This window comes from Equus quagga, chromosome 14 (genome assembly GCF_021613505.1).
Source record: "Equus quagga isolate Etosha38 chromosome 14, UCLA_HA_Equagga_1.0, whole genome shotgun sequence".
NCBI lineage: Eukaryota > Metazoa > Chordata > Mammalia > Perissodactyla > Equidae > Equus > Equus quagga.
In genome coordinates this window covers 10,825,699-10,845,631 of record NC_060280.1, presented here as the reverse complement: position 1 = coordinate 10,845,631, position 19,933 = coordinate 10,825,699, and the positions used below count along the sequence as shown (strand labels likewise).

Below are 19,933 nucleotides of genomic sequence, written 5' to 3'. Positions count from 1 at the left end.
GCTCCATGCTCTCAACACGACTTATCAATGTTGATGTTGACCCTGACCATCTGGATGAGGTACTGTCAGGTTTCTCCTCTGTAAAGTTAATCCCCACCCCCTTCCATACTGTTCTCTGTGCAGCCCACACTCAAGTAGTGCAATTCATGTTCCACTTCCTTGAGAAGAGAATATCTACATAAATTACTTGGAATTCTTTGTGCATGGGAGATTTTTCTATTGTCCCCATTTATTTATTTATTCAGTCATTTATTTGTGTCAGTATGGACTCATGGATATTTGTTTCATACTTTGGGTTTTATCCAATGCTTCTGTCTTGCCCAAATTGTTCCAGCTTTGGCCATTGGGAGCTCTTCCAGTTAGTTCCTGTGTCCCTTTGACGTACCCCGTCAATGTGCCTTGGTGCAGGGCCACATCCATACTTTCTGGCACTATAATATGCTCCAGGCCCATCTTGAATATTTCTTGTCCCAGTCCAAGAATCAGCATTTCTTCAAGGAGCCCTGCTTCCTTATATTGGTGAATGGTATTAGAAACCAAGATAAAGGCACTGGGTGTGTTTGTTGCTACTGGGGTGTCATTATTTTTAGACCTTTTCAGTTGACAGAACAAGGAAATAAATGTGTGTATACTAACCCCTGTCTATACACATGTCTATAAATGTTATATCTGGATTAGGCTAAATGTTAGTTTACACTGATACACTATATAGATTAGTATATTGTTTATACTGATTAACTATACTATCATTTGGTTTATAAACTTAGCTTACAATTTATAGGTAGTTTTCAACTCTAATCAGTTACCACGTGGATCATTCTAGCATTCTGCCATTGCTCATCTGTAACCTCCCAGGCCAACAGTTAGAAACCCCTGTGAAACTTATTAAACACACTTGTGCCTTGGCTCCATGCCCAGGTTGAGTTAGATGCCCACCTGGGACCTGGGACTCTGTATTTTAATAAGCTCCAGACAGGTCGCATTCTCTCATTATAGTTTATCTCTATGCCATGTCCTCATCTTCGTAGCATTTGCCACAATTGCCCTCTGACGTCTTTTTATAATATCTTTATTTGATATCCTTATTTGATTAGTATGTGTCACTCCCTCAAGACGATAAGCTCCATGTCCATTTTGTTCATCATTCTATCCCCCGTAAGGGTGCATAGCAGGCACTCAATAAATATTTGTTGAATGGATTAATGAAATTATATACAGCAATAACAAGGAGGAGGAAAAATTAAATACGATTTCTTGAACCCTCCCTACAGGCCAAATGCCTCTCTAGATGCTTTCAAAATATGGTCCAGTTCACAGCTTTGAGTCAGGTCTGGCTGACATCAGAATCCACACCCTTTGTGTTATAGAGTTCCTACTGGAGGAAGCCCCTTGTTTCCTGCTTTGCGTGTTGCTGGAGCCCCCGCTGGCCTGGATGCAGCTGTGTGGGTGGCCCAGGAGGAGGCCAGAAGGGGAGAATGGCAGCACCCACTTAGAGTCTCACCAAGGCCCCATTAGGAAATTGACTCCAATTTGGTTTGGGGACGGGGGTGTTTTTTTTTTTTCCTGCCTTTTCATGCTCACAATGAAGGTGACATTGATTTACAATTCAGTGGGTCGGAGCAGGGAAGAGAGGCTTCTCTGGGTGGAAAAGATCAATTAAATGATTATCCCAGCTGCCACACGCTAATGCCTTTCTTACTGAATTTCAGAATCAGGAAGCAGAAGGCCACCGCATTTAGCCTTTTACAGGAAATCTAATTGCCAGCTTTGCGATGCCAAGTTTTATTAGATTGGGAAGAGTCGATCTGAGCGGCTGGCAGTTTTAGGCACTGCAGAAAGCTTCCCACTGACCACCTGGGATCCTGAATGACCTCCCCCTCTGCCTTTGGGGGTGCTTTTGCTGAAATTTTATGACTGTAGCACTTCAGTGCTTTAGATCTCTCTGGGATTTGTATATGGGTTCTAAGGGGCAGGGATTTAAAAGCTTGGCAAGCAGTTAAAAAATATTTATTGGATTCCTACTAAGTGCTAGGAACCGGCTCGTGCCTGGGGATTCTCGCTGGGAGCAGAACCACGGATTTCTGTTGGTTAGAGTTCTGTACCTGGAATGCTCTCTCTCTAGATCAGTGGCTCCCGAATAGTAGCGTGCATGAGTCCCCTAGAGAGCTGCTCAAACCCAGAGTGCCGGGCCCACCTTCAGTGTCTGATTCAGCAGCTCCGGGGTGGGGCCTTGGAATCTGCATTTCTAACACGTTCCCAGGTGATTCTGAGGCTGCTGGTTTGGGAGAACCACTGCCCTGAGTCTTTGCATGGTTGTCCCCTTCTTATCATTAGGTCTCCATTTCACTGTCATCTTCTCAGAGTGGCCACTCTTGATTTCCCTACCATAGTCTCCCTCCACCCCTCACCATTCATTCTCTGTTGCATTCTCTTCATAGCATTTATCATTCTCTGATACTAGCTTAGCTTGCTCCTGAGTTTATTGCCATTTTGCCTCTCTCTCCCACCCTTCATCCTCAGTAGAATAGAGCCGCATGAGGGCACTTTCTAATTCGTGTTGACTCCTCTGAGCCAAGAAAAGTACCTGCCACAGAGTACGTGCTGGATAAATACTGGAGTGATGAAATAATTACCAGCATAGTGAGGGTTATGAAGGAGAGGCCTAGGATGCGTGGGAGGGTGACAGGTTGACCTCAGGTGGGGCAGACACATTGCATTGCGTCCTACACCAGCAGTTTCTGGGCGTGGCCTTAATGCCTGTTTCAGACCCGGCCCAGCAGCGTTTTGCCTGCAGGGTTACAGGCTGTGGGATCTGTTTGAAGATCACAGGAGGCCACTCTGGATTTGTTTAATCTTTCCACTGCCTTTCCATGGTCCTGTCCGCACTGAAAAAAGGCAATCTCAAGAGCAGAACAGAATTTTGTGGGGCAGGCTGCCCTTGCTCAGACTGGCTCTGTAAGCTGTCAGGTCCCAGTCGCTGAGCTTGGCAGGAAGCGGAGCCTGAAACGGGCTGCTTCTAATGACCTTCCTCCTGATGTCTGCACTCACCCGCTTCCGGAAATCCGGAATCCTCGGCCCTCTGCGTGCTCAACTGGCCTTTTCAGAGCCTCTGCAAAGCGGAATGAAGGCTCGCTCTCTGCCTTTGCAGGAGTGGGATTTCAGGGTGGAAACATACAGATTTCCCCTTCCTCAGCCTTTTAGAGAAACAGAAGGGCGGACGCTGTTGTTCCTGCCTTTGACAGAGAGAATGTCGGGCAAGCAGTGAGGCACGTGTGGGCACCACACAACTAACAACGCAGACAGAGGTTGTCAAAACCCCACTACAGAAGATGAAAGCTCGTGGTGTTTCTGCTCCTGTGCGGCCTCAGCAAAACCGCTCGGTTCCAGTGAAGTTTGTGCAGCCGCTCGGCCTAGGGCTTCCTTGCCCAGCCTTCACCAAGCGTGGGCCGGGGAGCCTTCCCCCAGGCTCCTTTTCTTGGGGCCGCCGAAGGAACCGTGATTTATTTCCCTCAAGTGTGTCATGCAAATATCAGCGTGGAGAGTCATATTATTTTGGAGGGCGAAGAGGATCTGGTGGGGGAGCTGGAGGTGGAAGAATTGCAGCCGCCTGGAGTCAGGGCTGAGGGCCAGAGGGCCGCCCCGCGGGTTGGGGTAACATAAGCTGCCGCTATTCAGGAGGTGGCCCGTGTAAGAAAATCTGACCACAGCGGGAGCGTGACTTCAGCTAAAATTAACCTTCGAGGCTTTGCGTGCCTCCACAGTGCTTTGAACTGGACACCCCAGAAGGGCCGGCTGCCGACCGCCGGACCGCGGCCGTGGGCCCAGCCATGCCTATAAGCATCAACTTGTGGGTTCCCGCCCGTGGCCAAAGCCGGGATTCCTGTGACCATTATAAAGTGGTAAGCGACCTGGAGAGACGCTGGCTGGGTCTCTGGGGAGAGATGATGCCATTTGTCTGAATTGGGCTTGTGTTTAGAGAGGGTTCCAGTTGATTTTCTGTGCTGGGTGAGACCACAAGGGCTCTGAGAGTGTCTTTCATCTGTGGGAATGCTTCCCTGAGCTAACTGACCCCCTCATTGTTGCTTTTTGGTTCCTGTGTCCTCACGGGGTGAGGACCCAGTGGTGTATTTTTAGAGCAGGTAGAGAGGATCTGTCTGGAAGTTGTTGATGGCCTGAAAAAATTACAGTCATGTAAACCAAAGGCAACAATCAGGAGGGTCGTGGTGCCAACAGGTGTGGTGGAGCCCATCTGTTTTCTCAATTGTGGCTGCAGCAGGTGCACCTGGGGAGAGCAGCGGACCTCTGCTAAGGGTTTGAGGAGCTGCACGGGAGTGCGCAAGAGCTTCACTACAGAAAGGATGTGGGTGGGAGCGGTGATTCCCATCCTGTGAGGCCCAGGAAGGCACCACTGACCTCCCCCACCGCTGGCCGGGGCTGCCTGCACGGGACCTTCAAGCTGGAAGACAGCTGCCTCTGCGGCCTCTGCTTACTGTGGGGAATCTGGCAGGGAGTTTGCAACACAGAGTGCAACGGCGAGATGCTCCTGTTGTCCTTTGTGCCTCCTCAGCCTTCAGTGGTTCCTGTAACCCCGGGGCGGAGGGCAGCGCTGATGCTGGGGCAGAGTGGTCACTTGGATGTGGTTTGCTTAGCCTGCAAAAAACGATGTAGTTTGTCCTCCTCCCAAAACTTCTCCCTGCCCCTCCTCATAACCCAACTTCCTGGGCAACGTGAGCCTCGCGAGGCTTAGTGGGGCTTCCTTTCCAGGGAAGCGTGTGATTCTCTTATTTGCTTAATGATTACTGTGTGCGACTCACCTTGGAATGATCCACTGTAAAATGTTTAAGCCCCTAAACCAGTTGCTGAGGTGAGTGGCTCTTCTCTGTTGCCCTTGTCTGCAAGGATATGAATGGCGTTGGGATGAATGAGGTAGGAAAAAGCTCCCAGGAAGGTAGCTTTTGATGCAGGTTTGAGGCCGTTTCCCACGTGAGCCGCTCTCCTGAGCCCTCTGAATGTTTCACGTCCTCCCGTGTTCCTCCATCCTCCGGGTGCCTTGTCTCATTAAAGGTGGGGGTGCTGCCAGGATATTGGACACTGATGTCTTTTCCTTTAGATGTTAACACCGCCCCGGCTAAGCACGATTAATGGGGATGTCTTTGGGTTATTATTTTTTAGCTCCGGGATCCAGGCTTACTGCCCTGTGGAAGGGATTTCTTTTGAGGTAGGATGTTAAAAATACACATTTCAGTAGGAGGAAGCTATGGTATGTGATTCTGAGCTCCGATGAACACATCTCACACTCTGTGCGGGGATTTCCATCTCCTGCTGAGCCTGGATGGATAGACACAGAGTTCAAATTCCTGTTGTCCCAGCAAGAGAAGACTTCCTCCGATTTCATCCTAGATGTCCTCCCTGTCATGTCGTGGCCATCCGATGGGCTGGCCTGGCCTGGTTTTTGTAACTGCTGTGTGACACCTAGATGGCGGACTGAGGTTGCAGTGGTGGATGGAGGGCTGCGGTTCTGTTGCTAATCTTTGTGCCCTTGAGCTCTCCCTTTTCTCATCTGTGAAATGGGGAGAATGCAGCTGCCTCCCCTCTCCCCAGGATTGTGACAAGGCTCCGATCAGATCATGTCTATGAAAGAGCTTCATAAGTTGTGCGCAGTGCACATGGGAGGCAGAGGCTGCGCAGTAGGACTTTGTTCTTCCTGAGATGACTCAACCGGACCTTTCTTCCAGGACTTTGTAGAATAAATAGTATCTTTATATAGATTGTTCTTTTGTGCTCTGGGCCAGGTTGTCCCCCGGGGAGGGGAGACGCCCCTCCTTTCCTGGGTGCCAGCTTGGTATCTGGTAGTCTTCCTAGTAAAAGCCTATTATAATAATACAAACTCAAAAAACCCGAGATGCCCCGGGCCTGAGAGCTCTGACGTCTGGGCTGGAGAGGGGCCCGGGCACAACGGCCACTTCCACTGAGGCACCATCTGTTGGCTGTGGAGTTGCTGAGAAGGAATGAGGCTCCTAAATGGGGAAGGAGCAGCACAGCGTTTCCTAGTGCCGTGCCAGCCTTTGCTGGGAACTGCCTGCCCTCCAGAGATTTTTAAAGCCTTTGCCACACAACTTTCCCACAAGTGGCACAGCAGGGTCTTTGCCAGGCCCTGTGTACTCTGCCCAGCGGGCTGTAGCTCTCTGGCCATTTATGAGGCTATCAGACCTCAGGTCCCCCTGGGCCCAAGGACTTTGAGCACCTGGACCTTCCTTAATGAGCATTGTTACCCTTCCTTGATGTGCGCATGCTCACAAGTGCTTCACATTTTTTCTCATTAATCCTTAATATGAGTTTATGCACTAGGTACTACTAATATCTCCATTTTGTAGATGAAGAAACTGAGCTTGCGGAGTTCAGGTGACTTGCTTGGATCTGTATACCTTAAGAGGTGAAGCCTGGCTTTAATCCCAGACCTGACTTCACACTTGTAACCACTACACAACCTTTTCTCCTTGTCACTAACATACAGTTCAGGGAAGTCGTGGAACTTAGCCCTTATGTACCACCCCTAAACCTGCTTGAAAGTGGCAGAGAACAAGGAGACGTGTGATGCGGGGTCGGTGAGCCGAGGAGTCGAAAGAAAGATTTCTTAGACTCTCAAGATCTGGCAGTAGTGCTCTTTTATTTAGAGAATAGTGTGGAATAGCATGGGGACAGGACCCATGGGCAGTCAGAGCTTCTGCTGCCCCCGCTGGCATGGGGACAGGGCCCATGGGCAGGCAGAGCAGCTGCTGCTGCCCCCACTGGCATGGGGACAGGACCCATGGGCAGGCAGAGCTGGTGCGTGGGGACAGGACCCACGGGCGGTCAGAGCTCCTGCTGCTGCCGCTTCTGCTGCCCCCGCTGGCATGGGGACAGGACCCATGGGCAGGCAGAGCTGGTGCTGCTGCTTCTGCATGGGGACAGGACACATGGGCAGTCAGAGCTCCTGCTGCTGCCCTGAGTTGAGGGTTAGGGCTAATTTTATAAGGCATGGGTACGTGACTTATTTTTACTGGAAAAAAAGAAAAGATGATGTAAAAAGTCATTAAATGATTTCAGTGCAGATGGGGTCTGGTTATTGTGCGGTCATATAACTTTAGATACGAATCTGGCCATATAGATCGGCATGCAGGTGAGGATGCCCCGGGCTTCTCTCCCTGGGGCAGTCCTAATTCATACCATAAAAAAAGTCCACTGGGTCATATAGTTTGGCATGTAGGCCAGGTCACCTTGGGCTTCTCTAGCTGGGGCAGCCTTAATCCACATCAACGTGCTCCTCCACTTACCTTCCAGGGCCCCTGAGCTATTTCACCTCCCTCCGTCTCCAGGTGAACCCAGAGCAGTACCCCAGCACCTCGCACTTGCCCTGCCTGCAGTCCTAGCCCCTGGTGCAGGAAAGGACCGCCACGCCCCGACACTTGGGGTTCTCTCTGGATCTGCCTCTCCCGGATCCATCAGGCTGCTGGTAATCTTCTCCAGAGAGCTGACCCAGGGGAGATACTTAAACTGCTATCCACTCCTCAGGTTTCCTGGGTGAGCAGCTTCGTCGGATAGTCACCAAGAGCATGCAGTTTGTTTTGGGTGTTGTGAATTTTAATAAGCAATGCATGGCTTACATACATTCACCTGCAGTGATATGAATGGCCCTAAAAACTCCAAACCAAAACCAAAAATCCTTTTACCATTAAAAAAAAGCCATCTCAAACTTGCCAGAGTGATCGCATTTCCTCCCGTCAGTCTCCGGGCTTTAAGCTTTGATGACTGCATTGGAAATGTCAGCGTTAATTGGGCACAGTGACTCACCTGGCCATCCCTGCCAGAGCTGCGTACCTGGGACCTGGCAAGCCCTGATGGAATGGAAGGAGGGCCAGGTGAGTTTTGGTCACCTGGGTCCAAAGGCAGGGACTGGCCCACTGCCAGTTGGGACACCTCAGTGGGTGGTGGAGTTGGAGTAGGGGCATGGAGACACCGGTCAGCTTGAGGACCATAAACGTTTGGGAGACAAATGCCAAAACCCAGGAGGCTTGTGCAGGGAGGAGGCAGCCAAGAGGGCCCCCAGCCAGCATTCCTTGAGCAAGTGCCGTATGACAAGTACCCTGCTAGGTGCTGCAAAAGGGATGCGGCCAGCTCACCGTCTACCCACTTGGCCCTGTGGATAAACCTCGTCACTCTCTGAACCGGGAGTAACCCAGCCGTGGCTCCTTCTCACTCTCCTGTCCCTTCACCCACTGGGAAGCACTCGGACTTGGCACCTCTTGGCATTCCTAAGGGGAGTTCCACTTGCCCTAGAAAGCACCAGTAAGAATATAGACTTCATTGAGGATTTCAAAGTGGAGAGTTCAGACCCTGTACAACTTCAATAAATGCCCTGTGATTTGTCTGTAGGACTTCTCCCTCCTCCCACCCACACAGTCTCCCTGCTTCTCAGTTTTCAGCTCCAGACCTCATCTCTTTCTCTCCCTGAATTCTCTCTTTCTCATGCAGAGCATTTCCGCTAAGTCTCCACTCCCCTAAATTTGCATACTCATTCTTCGTTACAGAGAAACCTGGGTGGGTCGGGGTGGCGGATAAGTAGTAATTTTTTTTCCTGTTGCACCTGTGTGCACCCAGTAGCGTTTAGCAAGTGGCTCTCCAAGGAAAAAAGCCTGTTAGGTAGCTCGCGCTTGTAGATTTCCCTGTTAAATCATCCTCCTGAGGCCGATTTCCATCTACCGAGGAGATGTCTCTGAACACAGCTGGAAGGAGTTGTGCAGAAGGACACCATTCTATGCTATTTCCCTCGTGTGGGTCTAGTAGATGAAATAACCTCACGAGCATAACCAATAGTAAAATGTACTAAAATAATTAGGAAGTGCTGAGTTTTGAGTATTTATTACCACTTTTAAAATTTTTAACTTTATGCAATTCAATTTTTAAAAAATATACTTGTATTTATACACAGTTCTAGAAAGCCCAAAGGAATCTGTAATGACATAAAGCAGGTCAGTGTTAGCCTTGCAACAGCAAGATGGATTATAAAGGGTTGCGAGGACGTTCTTGGGGCTGGTAGAAATGTTTACCATGATTGTAAAGATGGTTTCATGGGTGTATATAGGTCAGAACTCATCAAGTTGTACATTTTAAGTATATGCAGGTCATTATATGTAGATTAAATTTCAAAATTGGAAAAGGAATTTTAAATTAATTTTAAATATTTTATTCCTTAGAATATTCAGTTTTCTAAGTTCGGCTTTATCATACAAAAGTGCTACAGTTTTGTTTGGTTCATTTTTTATTGTGGACACATGAGTGACTTGCCTGTACATTTATTTTTAGGTGCATAGAATGCTGTATATTTTGATTTGGGGATAACATAAAGTAATTTAGTTTCACTTGTTCTCACTTACTTCAACTGTGAATTTAGAGTTGTGCCAGATCACCGAAGGTTCTTCTGCCACTGAAGTTCTGTAATCGTGACTGTGATTAAATTGGTCTTCTGGGATCAGAATCACCTCCTAAGAGGACGCTGTAGAGAGCTCAGGGATGTCTAATCATGGAGATCGTGTTAATCCCTTCAGAGAGTATTTTGCATAATTTTAGACCAGTCTGGTAATGCAGAATTGGACAACTAGAAAACTACTGCCCAAAGACAAAAACCCAGTCTTTGATACTTTATTCTTTTGATGCAGTTGCGAATGGGATTGTTTTCTTAATTTCTCTTTATAATATTTCCTTATAAATAATGGCTGTGTTTAACAACTGGCGTGCAAGTTTCCTGAAAGTTTATCAACTCTCAGGAGCCAGTGCTTGCCTGCTGTAGCTACCAGTGCGTGTGTATGCATGTGTATTTTTTTAAATAGCATGTTAATGTCTGCTGTCAGGTGGGTCCTGCTCCTGTGCTGCTGGAAATCGTCTCGCAGCACAGTGTTACCTACCAGGGCCTGTTCTGTGCCCTGTCCTGTGACTGGTCTAAAAGATGCATGGAACATCATCGTGATTTCATGGACTTTATCATCTAGGCAGTGAAGGGGAACAGATTCATTCATCTATCTGTCTGTCCATCCAGCTCCTCATTTAATCATTCGTCTGTTTTTTCTTCTACCCGCCCATCCATACATCCGTCCATCTGAACATTCACCTGTCTGTCCCTCTTTCCTTGCCTCTGTTTGTCCATCTGTTCTCCTTCCATCCATTCACCTGCTGGTAAGTAAGCGCTTGTTTATTGGGCCCCGATAGTGAGTCAGACATTGTGCTAGTGTTTCACAGATGTGTAAAACTTGTACTCTGCTCTGGAGAAACTCTTAATTGAGAGAGATTTGAATAGGTGGGGATAATAGCCGTGATAAAGGCATGTGCAAAGTCCTTTGGAGCCGAGAAGAAAGAACAAATAATTCTGTGTTGGGAAGGAGAGAGTGGGTTGGGAATGGCTTTACAACGATTGACACTTGACTTAGGTTTTAAGACACCGAGTAGGTGTCTGCCAGGTGGTGGGGTAGAGATGGCCGTGGTGGCAGAGGGGACAGCGCAGGCAAAGGCACAGGGGCCTGGGAACCCGTGCCACAGGGTTGTTTAATTGTAGTGGGCTTGGGTTTCAGAGAAGGGAGTGAAGCTGGCAGTCAGGGTTGGTTTCTGGGAGAAGGGGACATCCTGCTGGGTGGAGGGGATGAGGAAGGACATGCCAGACCAGAAAACCCACCAGGAGTGACCGAAGGTTAATGAGGCACAGAGCCCACGTGTGGGTGGTGGACCCAAGGAATTTGTGGGTTGGGGACGTGGAGACAAGGCAGGAAAGGAAACTAACATTGAAAGGCCTATGTGCCTTTCACCTATGAAACCTTTCATAGTTGGTTTCAACTAAGAAAACTTTCACAATGCAACCACCTATGTGCCAGGCCCTGTGTTAAGCACTTTACAGACATTTTTATTTAGTCATCACAGCAGACATACATAATAGTCCTCGCAGTAGCTAATAGATTATCCCATTTTACAGATGTGGAAACTGAGGCTCAGCAAATGATGATTTTCCCAAGATCTCAAAGCCTTGGCATACTCTGCGCTCAAACATATGCATGTCCTTTCAGTCTAATGTCTCACCCTGTCCACCCAGCAATCCTGTGAAGAGGAAACTGAGACTCAGAGAGGTTAAGCAACCTGCCAGAGGTTACCCCGGACACCGGGGTCTTGGCCGGGCATAGTGGGGCTGAAAGTTCTGGGGACCTGTGCCTAGGAGGCTAAGCCGAGGCGTTTGGGCTGGTTGGGAGTGGCCGAGAGGCATGACTGCTGGCACCCTCTGCCTGCAGAGGAGGGGGGCGGTGGATTTGGAGGACCAGATGGAGGCTGATACACAAAAGATCAGTTTATGACCGGACCAGAGAGAGGCCTGCCCAGGGTGTCACCAGCCCCCAGGCGTGGCCACACTGCCAGGCAGCTTGGAAAAGCTCTTGTGGGTTTTGGGATGTTTGCTGTCAAAGAGTGTGCTCAGCAGCTGTCCCGGGCCCGCTGGGAATGGCCTCATTCCCCCACGGCCGTGGAGGCAGCACCTGGAAGAACATGTGGATTAGTCAGTACCTAATGAACACAGGAAGGGAGAGAGGATGCTTGAGAAATTCTGAGTGGGCTCTGACATTTGGTTTTCCTGGAGCCACTGAACATTGTGGTTAGAAGGTGTTCAGATCTCTCGTCGGCTGGAGTGGGTGAGAGATGGTCCTGCTGAGCGGGACCCGATTTTATTCTGAAGCATCCAGTAACCATTCCAGTCTTCATCCCTACCTGGCCTCATTTGATTTTCTGACCATTGTGGGAGCTGCGGGCCAGGCCGCCTTGGTCAAATGGAGCGTCACCTTTGAGTAGCTGTGTAGCCCCATGCACATTTCTTAACCTTTTAGGGCCTCTGTTTTCCAGTATGCAAAATGGGGGTGATCATTTATTTGATAGGTATTTAGTAACCTATCTGCCAGGGACTGTACTAGATGTTTGGGGAAATTTGGTGAATAAGGTCAGAATTCCTGATCTCCCAGAGTTGTCACTCCCGTAGGGAGAGACTGTAGATGAGATCACAGGTCAAAAACACGTGGCACACAGTAGGGCCTCAACAGAAGCACATGCTCCCTCGCGTGTGCGTAGGTGGTGGCGATCGAGTGAGGACTGCATGGGAAAGTACTCTGTGGCTGTGATGTGCCGTGCAGAGCGTCACCTGTCTCGGGATCATGGGGGTGGAGGGAGGGAGCGCCTCATGAAAGTGGGGTAACCACAGTGTGGAGTAAGCAGGTAACTACATGCTCATCCAGCACGTTCGCCAGCCTGGCTTGTTTTTCTAAAGCACAATTTCAAAACCTCGAGTTGCTGTGCACACCCACCTGCGGCTTGTCCGTGCTCCTGACAGACAATGCCCCCATTGTGTGGCCGTGGGGCCATTCCCAGGCTGGCCTTGCCCCACTTCAGACTGCAGGAACTGGGGAGCTTTACTCCGGAGCATTTCCCCATTCGGACCCAGCCCTGCAGTGGTGACTGATGGTATATTGGCATTTTTATTTTTGCTCTAGTGACACTGTTGTAAAATTATGTTTGCTTTGTGCTTTGGTGACATGGGAAAGTGTCAGCTTCCCTCTTGGATCTGTAGTCCTGAGTGACAAGTGGCCAGCGCTGCTCATGGGGGCAGGAGAGGGTGACACTGTGAAGCTGTTGTGCAGTGAGTGTTGCTCTCTCTCGCTGCTTTTCCTGCACTGCCCTGGCATGTGACCTTCTGTGGCGAGTGGTTCTTGTGTGGACCCCTCAGGAGCAAAGAAGCATCATTAGGAGCCAGAGTCACTGCTTTCAAACCCTGCCTACTTGTCATGTGACACTGGAAAAGTCTTTACATCTCAGAGCCTCGATTTCTTCATCCGTGAAATGGGAGAAGTAGTACCTTGCTCTCAGGTGAGTTGGGAACTCAGAGTCCCTTGTTTGCAAAGTCCTCATGTGTCGTCTTCATGGTAATTGTAACCAGAGCAACATACAGTGCTCATCTGTGCAGCAAATGGGCCCGGCCATGGTAGATTAGCTCATTTCAATCTCATGATCACCCAAATAGGTAGCTGGTCTGTTTTACAGATGAGGAAACTGAGGCTCAGCTAGTTTAAGTAACTTGCCTGGGAAAACTCTGCCAGGAAGAGATTGAAGCATACGTGGAACGTAAGCGTCTGACTCTAGAAGGCGTTCCCTTTATCAGGTCACCAGAGACATCAGCCAGTGGTGGTCATTATCCTACAGAAGACCCCAGCAAGAGCAGAACCCAGCCCAGGCAGGGGCTCAGGCACTGTTTGCTTAATGCACCAAGACTGCGTGCGGCTCTAAGCACCTTATCTTCACTTGACATTCAGAGGTAAAGCACGAGTGAGGATGGCACCAGGATGTGGTGCAAGATGGAAACCCAGATGAGCGGTAAGCCCTGACCCTCTCTCTAGCCACATGGTAGGTGTGTATGTGTGTGTATCCCTCTGAAATAAGGTTGTACATGTGGGTAGGTAACAGCGTGTGTGTTTGGTGGCTGTGCAGGCAAGTAGGTTCCTGCAGGTGAAAAGGGAGAAAACCAGCAGTGGGCTCCTCCCCTGCTCCTGCTACTGTTTTCTGGGTCCAGACAGAAAATGGGATAATGGTATAAATGAGTTCACATTAACCATGTTATAAAACGTGTGTTGAGAGTGAGGGCCGGCAGGACTGTTCTGCGTGTGCTCACGTGGGAAGAGAGACCCCAGTCCCATCTCTGTGCTCTGGAGCCCAGCTTTCCAGCAGCCTTACCTGGCTGGAGACCAGCCGGGAGCCACAAAGCCTTCCCCACTGAGCCTCGGAGCAGCTCAAAGACTTGCCACAAAATCCTTCCACTCACAGACCGTCCAGGCTCTGCTTGGATAATACTTTCTCTCTCTCTCTTTTTTTTTTTTTTAAAGATTGGCACCTGAGCTAACATCTGTTGCCAGTCTTTTTTTTTTTTTCCCTTCTTCTTCTCCCCAAAGCCCCCCAGTATGTAGTGGTATATTCTAGTTGTGAGTGCCTCTGGTTCTGCTATGTGAGATGCCGCCTCAGCATGGCTTGATGAGCAGTGCCATGTCCATGCCCAGAATCCGAACTGGCGAAACCCTGGGCCACCCAAGTGGAGGTGTGAACTTAACCACTTGGCCACGCCCCCCCCAACAGTACTTTCTCTCGATTTACATTCAATTAAAAAGGATGCTGGGGAATTTTAAGAAAGGCCCAGCAACTCAGCAGGCCGTAAGGGCATCCTTGTATACATCAAAAAACTATTATTCATAGTGATGTCCCTGGGTCATCAAGAAAAAGCTAAAGGGTTAATTAGAAAAGCCGGGATCATGATAATCCATTTGGGAAGGATTCCCACTGGAGTAGTTAAAAAAGTGTGGCTCTCAGAAGTGTGAACTCTCAGCCACCTACAATGACAAAGGACCAAGTGTTTATTAATTTGCATATTAACAACCACGATTATTTAATACTGTGTGCCAGACACTGTGTTAACTGCTTACATACATGCTCTAATTTTGTCCATAAAACAGCCCTGTATTCCCTTTATCAGTTCACCGTAGACATTTGGCCAATGGTAGTTCTACACAAAACTACAGCAAGAGCAAAACACCAGTGAGGGATGCTGACAGGCAGCGTGGGGTGTGCCTCACCAAGGGCTACCCGGCTGATAAGAGGCGGAGCCAGATCTCAACCCTAGTCCACACCAGCTCCTGAGGCTGCAGACACACTGCTCTTGTGATTATTGAAATTATTGTGATTGATGAAAAACCACAAATGACTGGAGTAACGCATCGGGAGGTGGCAGAGATGGAGATGGAAGGAGAGTCATTGCCCTCCAGGGTGGGCATGTGGTGAGCACCGAGGACACTGGGCAGAACTGGATTCTTCTGGGAAACCAGGGAGCAGAGCCAGTGTTTGGTCTCAGCCCCTGCTATGCTGTGTGGTCTTGAGCAAAGGATAGGCTTCTCTGTGCTTCACCTCTTTCTCCAGTGTATAGGGCTGGGGACACAGTTTTACCTGTTGGAACATTTGTTTCCAGGTGGTGGGTTTTAATCAAGGCAGAGGTCTGCGTTGAAGGAAGATGTGTTAGATGGAGAGAGGGGAAGTGGGAAAAAAGCCACCAGCTAATTCTGGGCCTCTCACCCCACCCCATGCAGTTAAAAGGTTATGTGAACATGTGGTTACACCTGTGGGGTGAGTACCACGCTCCTTGCAGATGCCAGCGATGCAGAAGTGACTGTCTTACCAGCTTTGCCCTTGATAACAAATGGTGCATTTTGATTTTCTTAGAATTGTGAATAATTGAATAATCATTCTTTGTGGTATTCAGAAATACCACGTGCTGGGTGGACACCCCATACTATTGCTGCAATGTCATTTTTGTCCTTTAGAACAATAGGAGCTAAACCATTTAACCACACACCGCTCAGTCATGGAAATGATATTGTGACGTGTCAAAGTCTAAAGACAAACCTCTTGAACTGAAGCCCAACAGCAGCATTCCCATTATAGCTAATCGACTGGAAACCACCTCGGATGCTAATGACTGGTTTGCTTTAATCTCCACGCTAGCATTTCCTTCTGAGGGGTACATTTGACTTTCTTTCTCCTGGAACCGCGATCCTAACGCTGTTGATCTCAATCCGTCAGGCGGACTGGCATATTGGTCTGGATTTCTGGTTTGGTAGTTGTGGCACCAATTTTGGGGGCCGTTTTGTGGAATTTTTCTTGGGTTCCTTACTTAGAGTACCCCCACCCCTTCATGGAGGGCTAACTGCAGGATAAACTTAGCAACATTATTGTCCCCGTTGGTTTAACACAGCGCAATTATTACTGGTTTTCTTGTTACAACTAATAATCAGGTTCTTCAACTGATCTGTCACAATTTTCCCTCTTTGATTTCAGCCTGGGTGATGTAGAATGATGTGGAGTTATAAACAGACAAATGGCGCACTCCTTGAAATGCTGTCAGGGCTGATAAGTGAATCAAAACGAGTTCATTCTTCAGCTGTCGCTGCCTTCCTTCCTTCCGCCTTTATCTCTTCAAGCCTTTGACAGCAGCTCTTCTGCCTCACGGAGCGCCTCTGGAGCACGGAGGGTGGGGGTGGGGGAGAGGTGAACTCTGAGATGGAGGGACCAGAGTGGGACAGACTCCATCTTGGACACTCGAGTGGAATGATTCTAGAGCCTTTCTCTAGATCCTTTCTCTAGAATGATTTGACGCTTTGGAGTGAGGGGTGAGGATGATGGTTTTGTCCTTTCTTACCCTGTGGTTCTTTGTCTGGTCTGTGTCTACTGAAAGTTCACAGATGCCCTCCTGGAGTCAAACCAGGATCAAGGATCAGTGGGCTCCAGAGTAAAAGCAACAGCAGCCCAAAGTCTCCAGAATGCTGGGGGAGAAGAGGCTCTGGAGAAATTGACTCTGGCTGCCCGAGGTTTAGACAGGAAGCCCTGCACGCTTTAGCCCTTGCGTAACATCTTTTAGACACACCCTGCTCCATTGTTGCTGAGTTGCCAAACCGAGTGGAGTCTGTCTCTGATGACTGAGGGTGTTGTGAGTTTATTGGAGGGATGGTTTTCATTGCGTGAGCTACCAAAACTGCAAGTGAGGGAGATGGGACTGAGTTACGTCAATGCTTAGCATGGCCCATGAGAACTGGTTTTTAAAATAAATCTAGATGTTTTCTTGTGATTCACTTCCTCGAAAAGTTGAGGGCTGGGGACAGGGGAGGGGAGGGGAAGCTCCAGGTAATTAATGATTCTTGTTGGATGCATCCTGATTAATGAGGTTGAGCCATGGAGTGATTTATTTCCCCCCTTCTTTTCAATCAATAAAGAGATCTGAGATCCTGGTCTGACAATTCGCTGAGAGCCCACATTATTTAAGTCTCAAACGTAGTCACTTCCCGAGGATTTGCCCCCTTTCTCTCTGTTCAGCTCAACCTGGCAGCCACTTCTAGACCTCCAGCCATGTGCTCCCCACTGTGAGGCGCTACTAGGCAGCGGAGCTGGGCGAGATGCGGTCCCTGCCGGAATCTGGTGGTGAGGTCGAGCAGGTGCTGTCGCTTTGCAAGTTCTCTACAGTCTGCATCGTGTGGAGCTCAGGATGCACTCAGGAAACTGAGGGCCCGGCACTGGAACTGAGCCTTGCAGAGGAGCCCCAGATGGAGGCCCTCAGGCAGACAGGGTGGCGTGAGTCCAGAGACGGAGAAGTGCGAGCTATGTCCAGTTCTCCTGAGGGTCATCATAATTATTGCTACTGGGCACTTGCTAGCTGTTGGCATATTATCTCAGGCAGTCCCTGTAGCACAGACAGGCAATTTTTTCTGTAAAGAGCTGGATAGTAAATATTTGAGGCTTTGTGGGCAACTCCTGAACTCTGGTGTCGTGGTGTGAAAGCAGCCGTAGACAACAAATGGGTGTGGCTGTGTTCCAGGAGGATTTTGTTTGCGAAAACGGGTGGTCGACTGGTTTTGGCCCAGGTCACAGTTGACCAGTCCCTGCCTTATAATATGTTTGGTATAATCCCCATGATATGGAGGATGATACTGAGGTACAGAAAGGTTCACAGAAATTCACTTGCCCTGGACCGAGGGCCAACTTGAGTCGGTCGGTCCCAAAGCCTGTGCTCTTGACTCCCACATAGATGCACTGCCTTCCTGCAAGGGCGGCACACAGTCTGCAGAAGAGGGGTGGGTGATACCACTGCCTTGGATCGCAGTGTGAAAAGGCCGCCTTTAACTCAGCGGGGAGCCACGGACGAGTTTTTGAGTAGATGACAGGATTAGAGCTGTGCTCTGGCAAGATTAAATTGGCAGTGCTGTATCAGTAGGTTAAAGGTGAGAGAGGAAGAGCTATGGTTTTAAACAGCTTGGGGTAGAGGTTCACTTCTTTGGCAGAGCCATTTCTGCCCACTATAGAACTTTAAAATTTTCCCTGGTACCTCAGGTACCTGTGTGGCCTCACCATGGCTCCACACTGTGTGTGTGTGTGTACATGTGTACTTGTTGAAAGAAGTTTGCCTAACCTTGGTTTCCTGCTGAATTCTGCCGGTGCAGAGAGGGCTGGTTTTAGAGAGAGCACATCTGTGTTAAAGGACCCTCAACCCCCTAGGAAGGGAACAAGTGGACGTCCCAGCGTCACTTCCACTCAGCACATCCTTGTCCATGACCCCTTCTCACCTCAGCTGATGGTCTTGGGCCAGATGGCTGTAAGCTTTGGATTGTTTTCGTCGTCCTTCAGACGTAGCTGGTGGCATCCCTCCCGTGCTGGAGAGAGCATTGTGGGTATATCTCCTGGTTGGGGAAGGAAGCCTCCCTCTCTGGACCAGCCTGGCCCTTTTCTGGCCTGCTTTTCTTTGACAGTCTTCCACAGTTTGTGATTCCAGGTGGGCGATGCTCCAGACTCTTAAAATCATACCTTGGGAAGGAGAAGAGGAGTGAGTCCCTGAGTTATTTGAGTCCTGGAGCTTCAGGGTAGAGGCTGTGGCTGGTTTTGTTATGGGTCATTTTATAATGCTGATAGACAGATATCTAATTATGACTTTTATTTACTGAACACTTAGCCTGTGCCAGATTCTGTGTCCTTTATGTATATGAGCTCATTTCATCTTCATAATAGCCTGACAATGGAGGTATTATTATCCCCGTCTTGTAAATGAGGACACCCAGGCCAAAGGGCACAGAGGTCATTGCAGCGCGTCAGCTAAGATTTAAAGCAAGCCTGTGGACTCCGAAGCCCTGCTCTTTCCCGCCCCACCGCCTCTGCTTCCTGAGCCCCTGTGTGTGTCGGGCCAGGGGCTTCTGTACGATACCTCACTGAGTCTTCACAACCACCTTCTGAGTAGGCCTTGTCGTGGCCATTTTACGGCTGAATAATCTGAAGGTCAGAAAAGTTGAGAGACTTGCAAGGGCGCTCAGATGGCAATGGCTGGAACTAGGTTGGGGATTTTTACTTTTTGTGAGGAAGACTGTCACTGAGCTAACATCTATGCCAATCCTCCTCTATTTTATGTGGGACACCGACACAGTGTGGCTTGACAAGCGGTGCCAGGTCTGTGCCCGGGATCTGTACCCGTGAACCCCAGGCCGCTGAAGTGGAGCACACAAACTTAACTGCTGTGCCACCAGGGCTGTCCCCTATTTTTAATTTTTTAAAAATTCTTTCAATGAGAACATAACTGAATAGAGGAGTGAGTGTACAGCCAGGATGTCATGGAGCGGTGAATGATGTGAATATCATTTATATTTGTATTCAGAGAAGCAGCGTTTTAGAATGTCTAAGGATTCTAGAGTTGGTCAGCTTGGGTTCTAATCCGGGCTCTGCCACTTGCCTATGACCTTGGACAAGTTACTTCTGGACACTTGAATTTTCTCCTCAGAAAAGTAGACACAATAATAGTGTCTGCCTCATAGAATGAAGATTAAATGAGTTAACATGTGTGAAGTGTTTCTACCAGCGGCTGGCTTGTAGTTGGCACTATCTGTGTTATTTATTAAGCTCCTGCTCTGCAGAAGGCACTTTTTTTCACATATGTTGTATCACTCAATCCTCATAAAAACTGAGAAGTACATGGTGTTGAGCCCATTTTACAGATGAGAAGACTTAGCCTCAGAGAGGTTAAGGAGCTCACTTGGGGTCATACAGCCATCCGTCCGCAAATACGTATTGAGAACTTCTAATGTGCCTTGTGCTATTGTAGGAACTTAGGACACATGGTTGAACAAAACAGACCTAGATGCCTACCCTGGGGAGCCTCCAGAACTGGGACCCAAACTAGGTCTGCTGCTTTTCCTTTTTTTCTCCTTCCCTCTTTCCCTCTTGTCACTGATCATTTAATGAAATTATTTCAGACTGGCCATGATAATGACCAGGAGGCACTCCACTCCCTTGGCTTTCTCAGTGCTTACAG

The 19,933-nt window shown here is 48.9% G+C and overlaps 1 protein-coding gene across 7 annotated transcripts in view; it reads left to right on the top strand.

The window, feature by feature from the left end:
- NAV2 (neuron navigator 2) overlaps positions 1-19,933 on the top strand; it is a 390,162-nt gene that overhangs the window by 98,732 nt on the left and 271,497 nt on the right. The window contains exon 1 of one of the 7 annotated variants that reach the window (XM_046685995.1): positions 12,658-12,921. The exons of the other annotated variants lie outside the window; for them this stretch is intronic. Coding sequence (XP_046541951.1) covers positions 12,895-12,921 — 27 coding nt within the window. The 5' untranslated portion in view covers positions 12,658-12,894. Of the gene's footprint in view, positions 1-12,657; positions 12,922-19,933 lie in introns of those variants that run through there. 7 annotated transcript variants of the gene reach the window in all.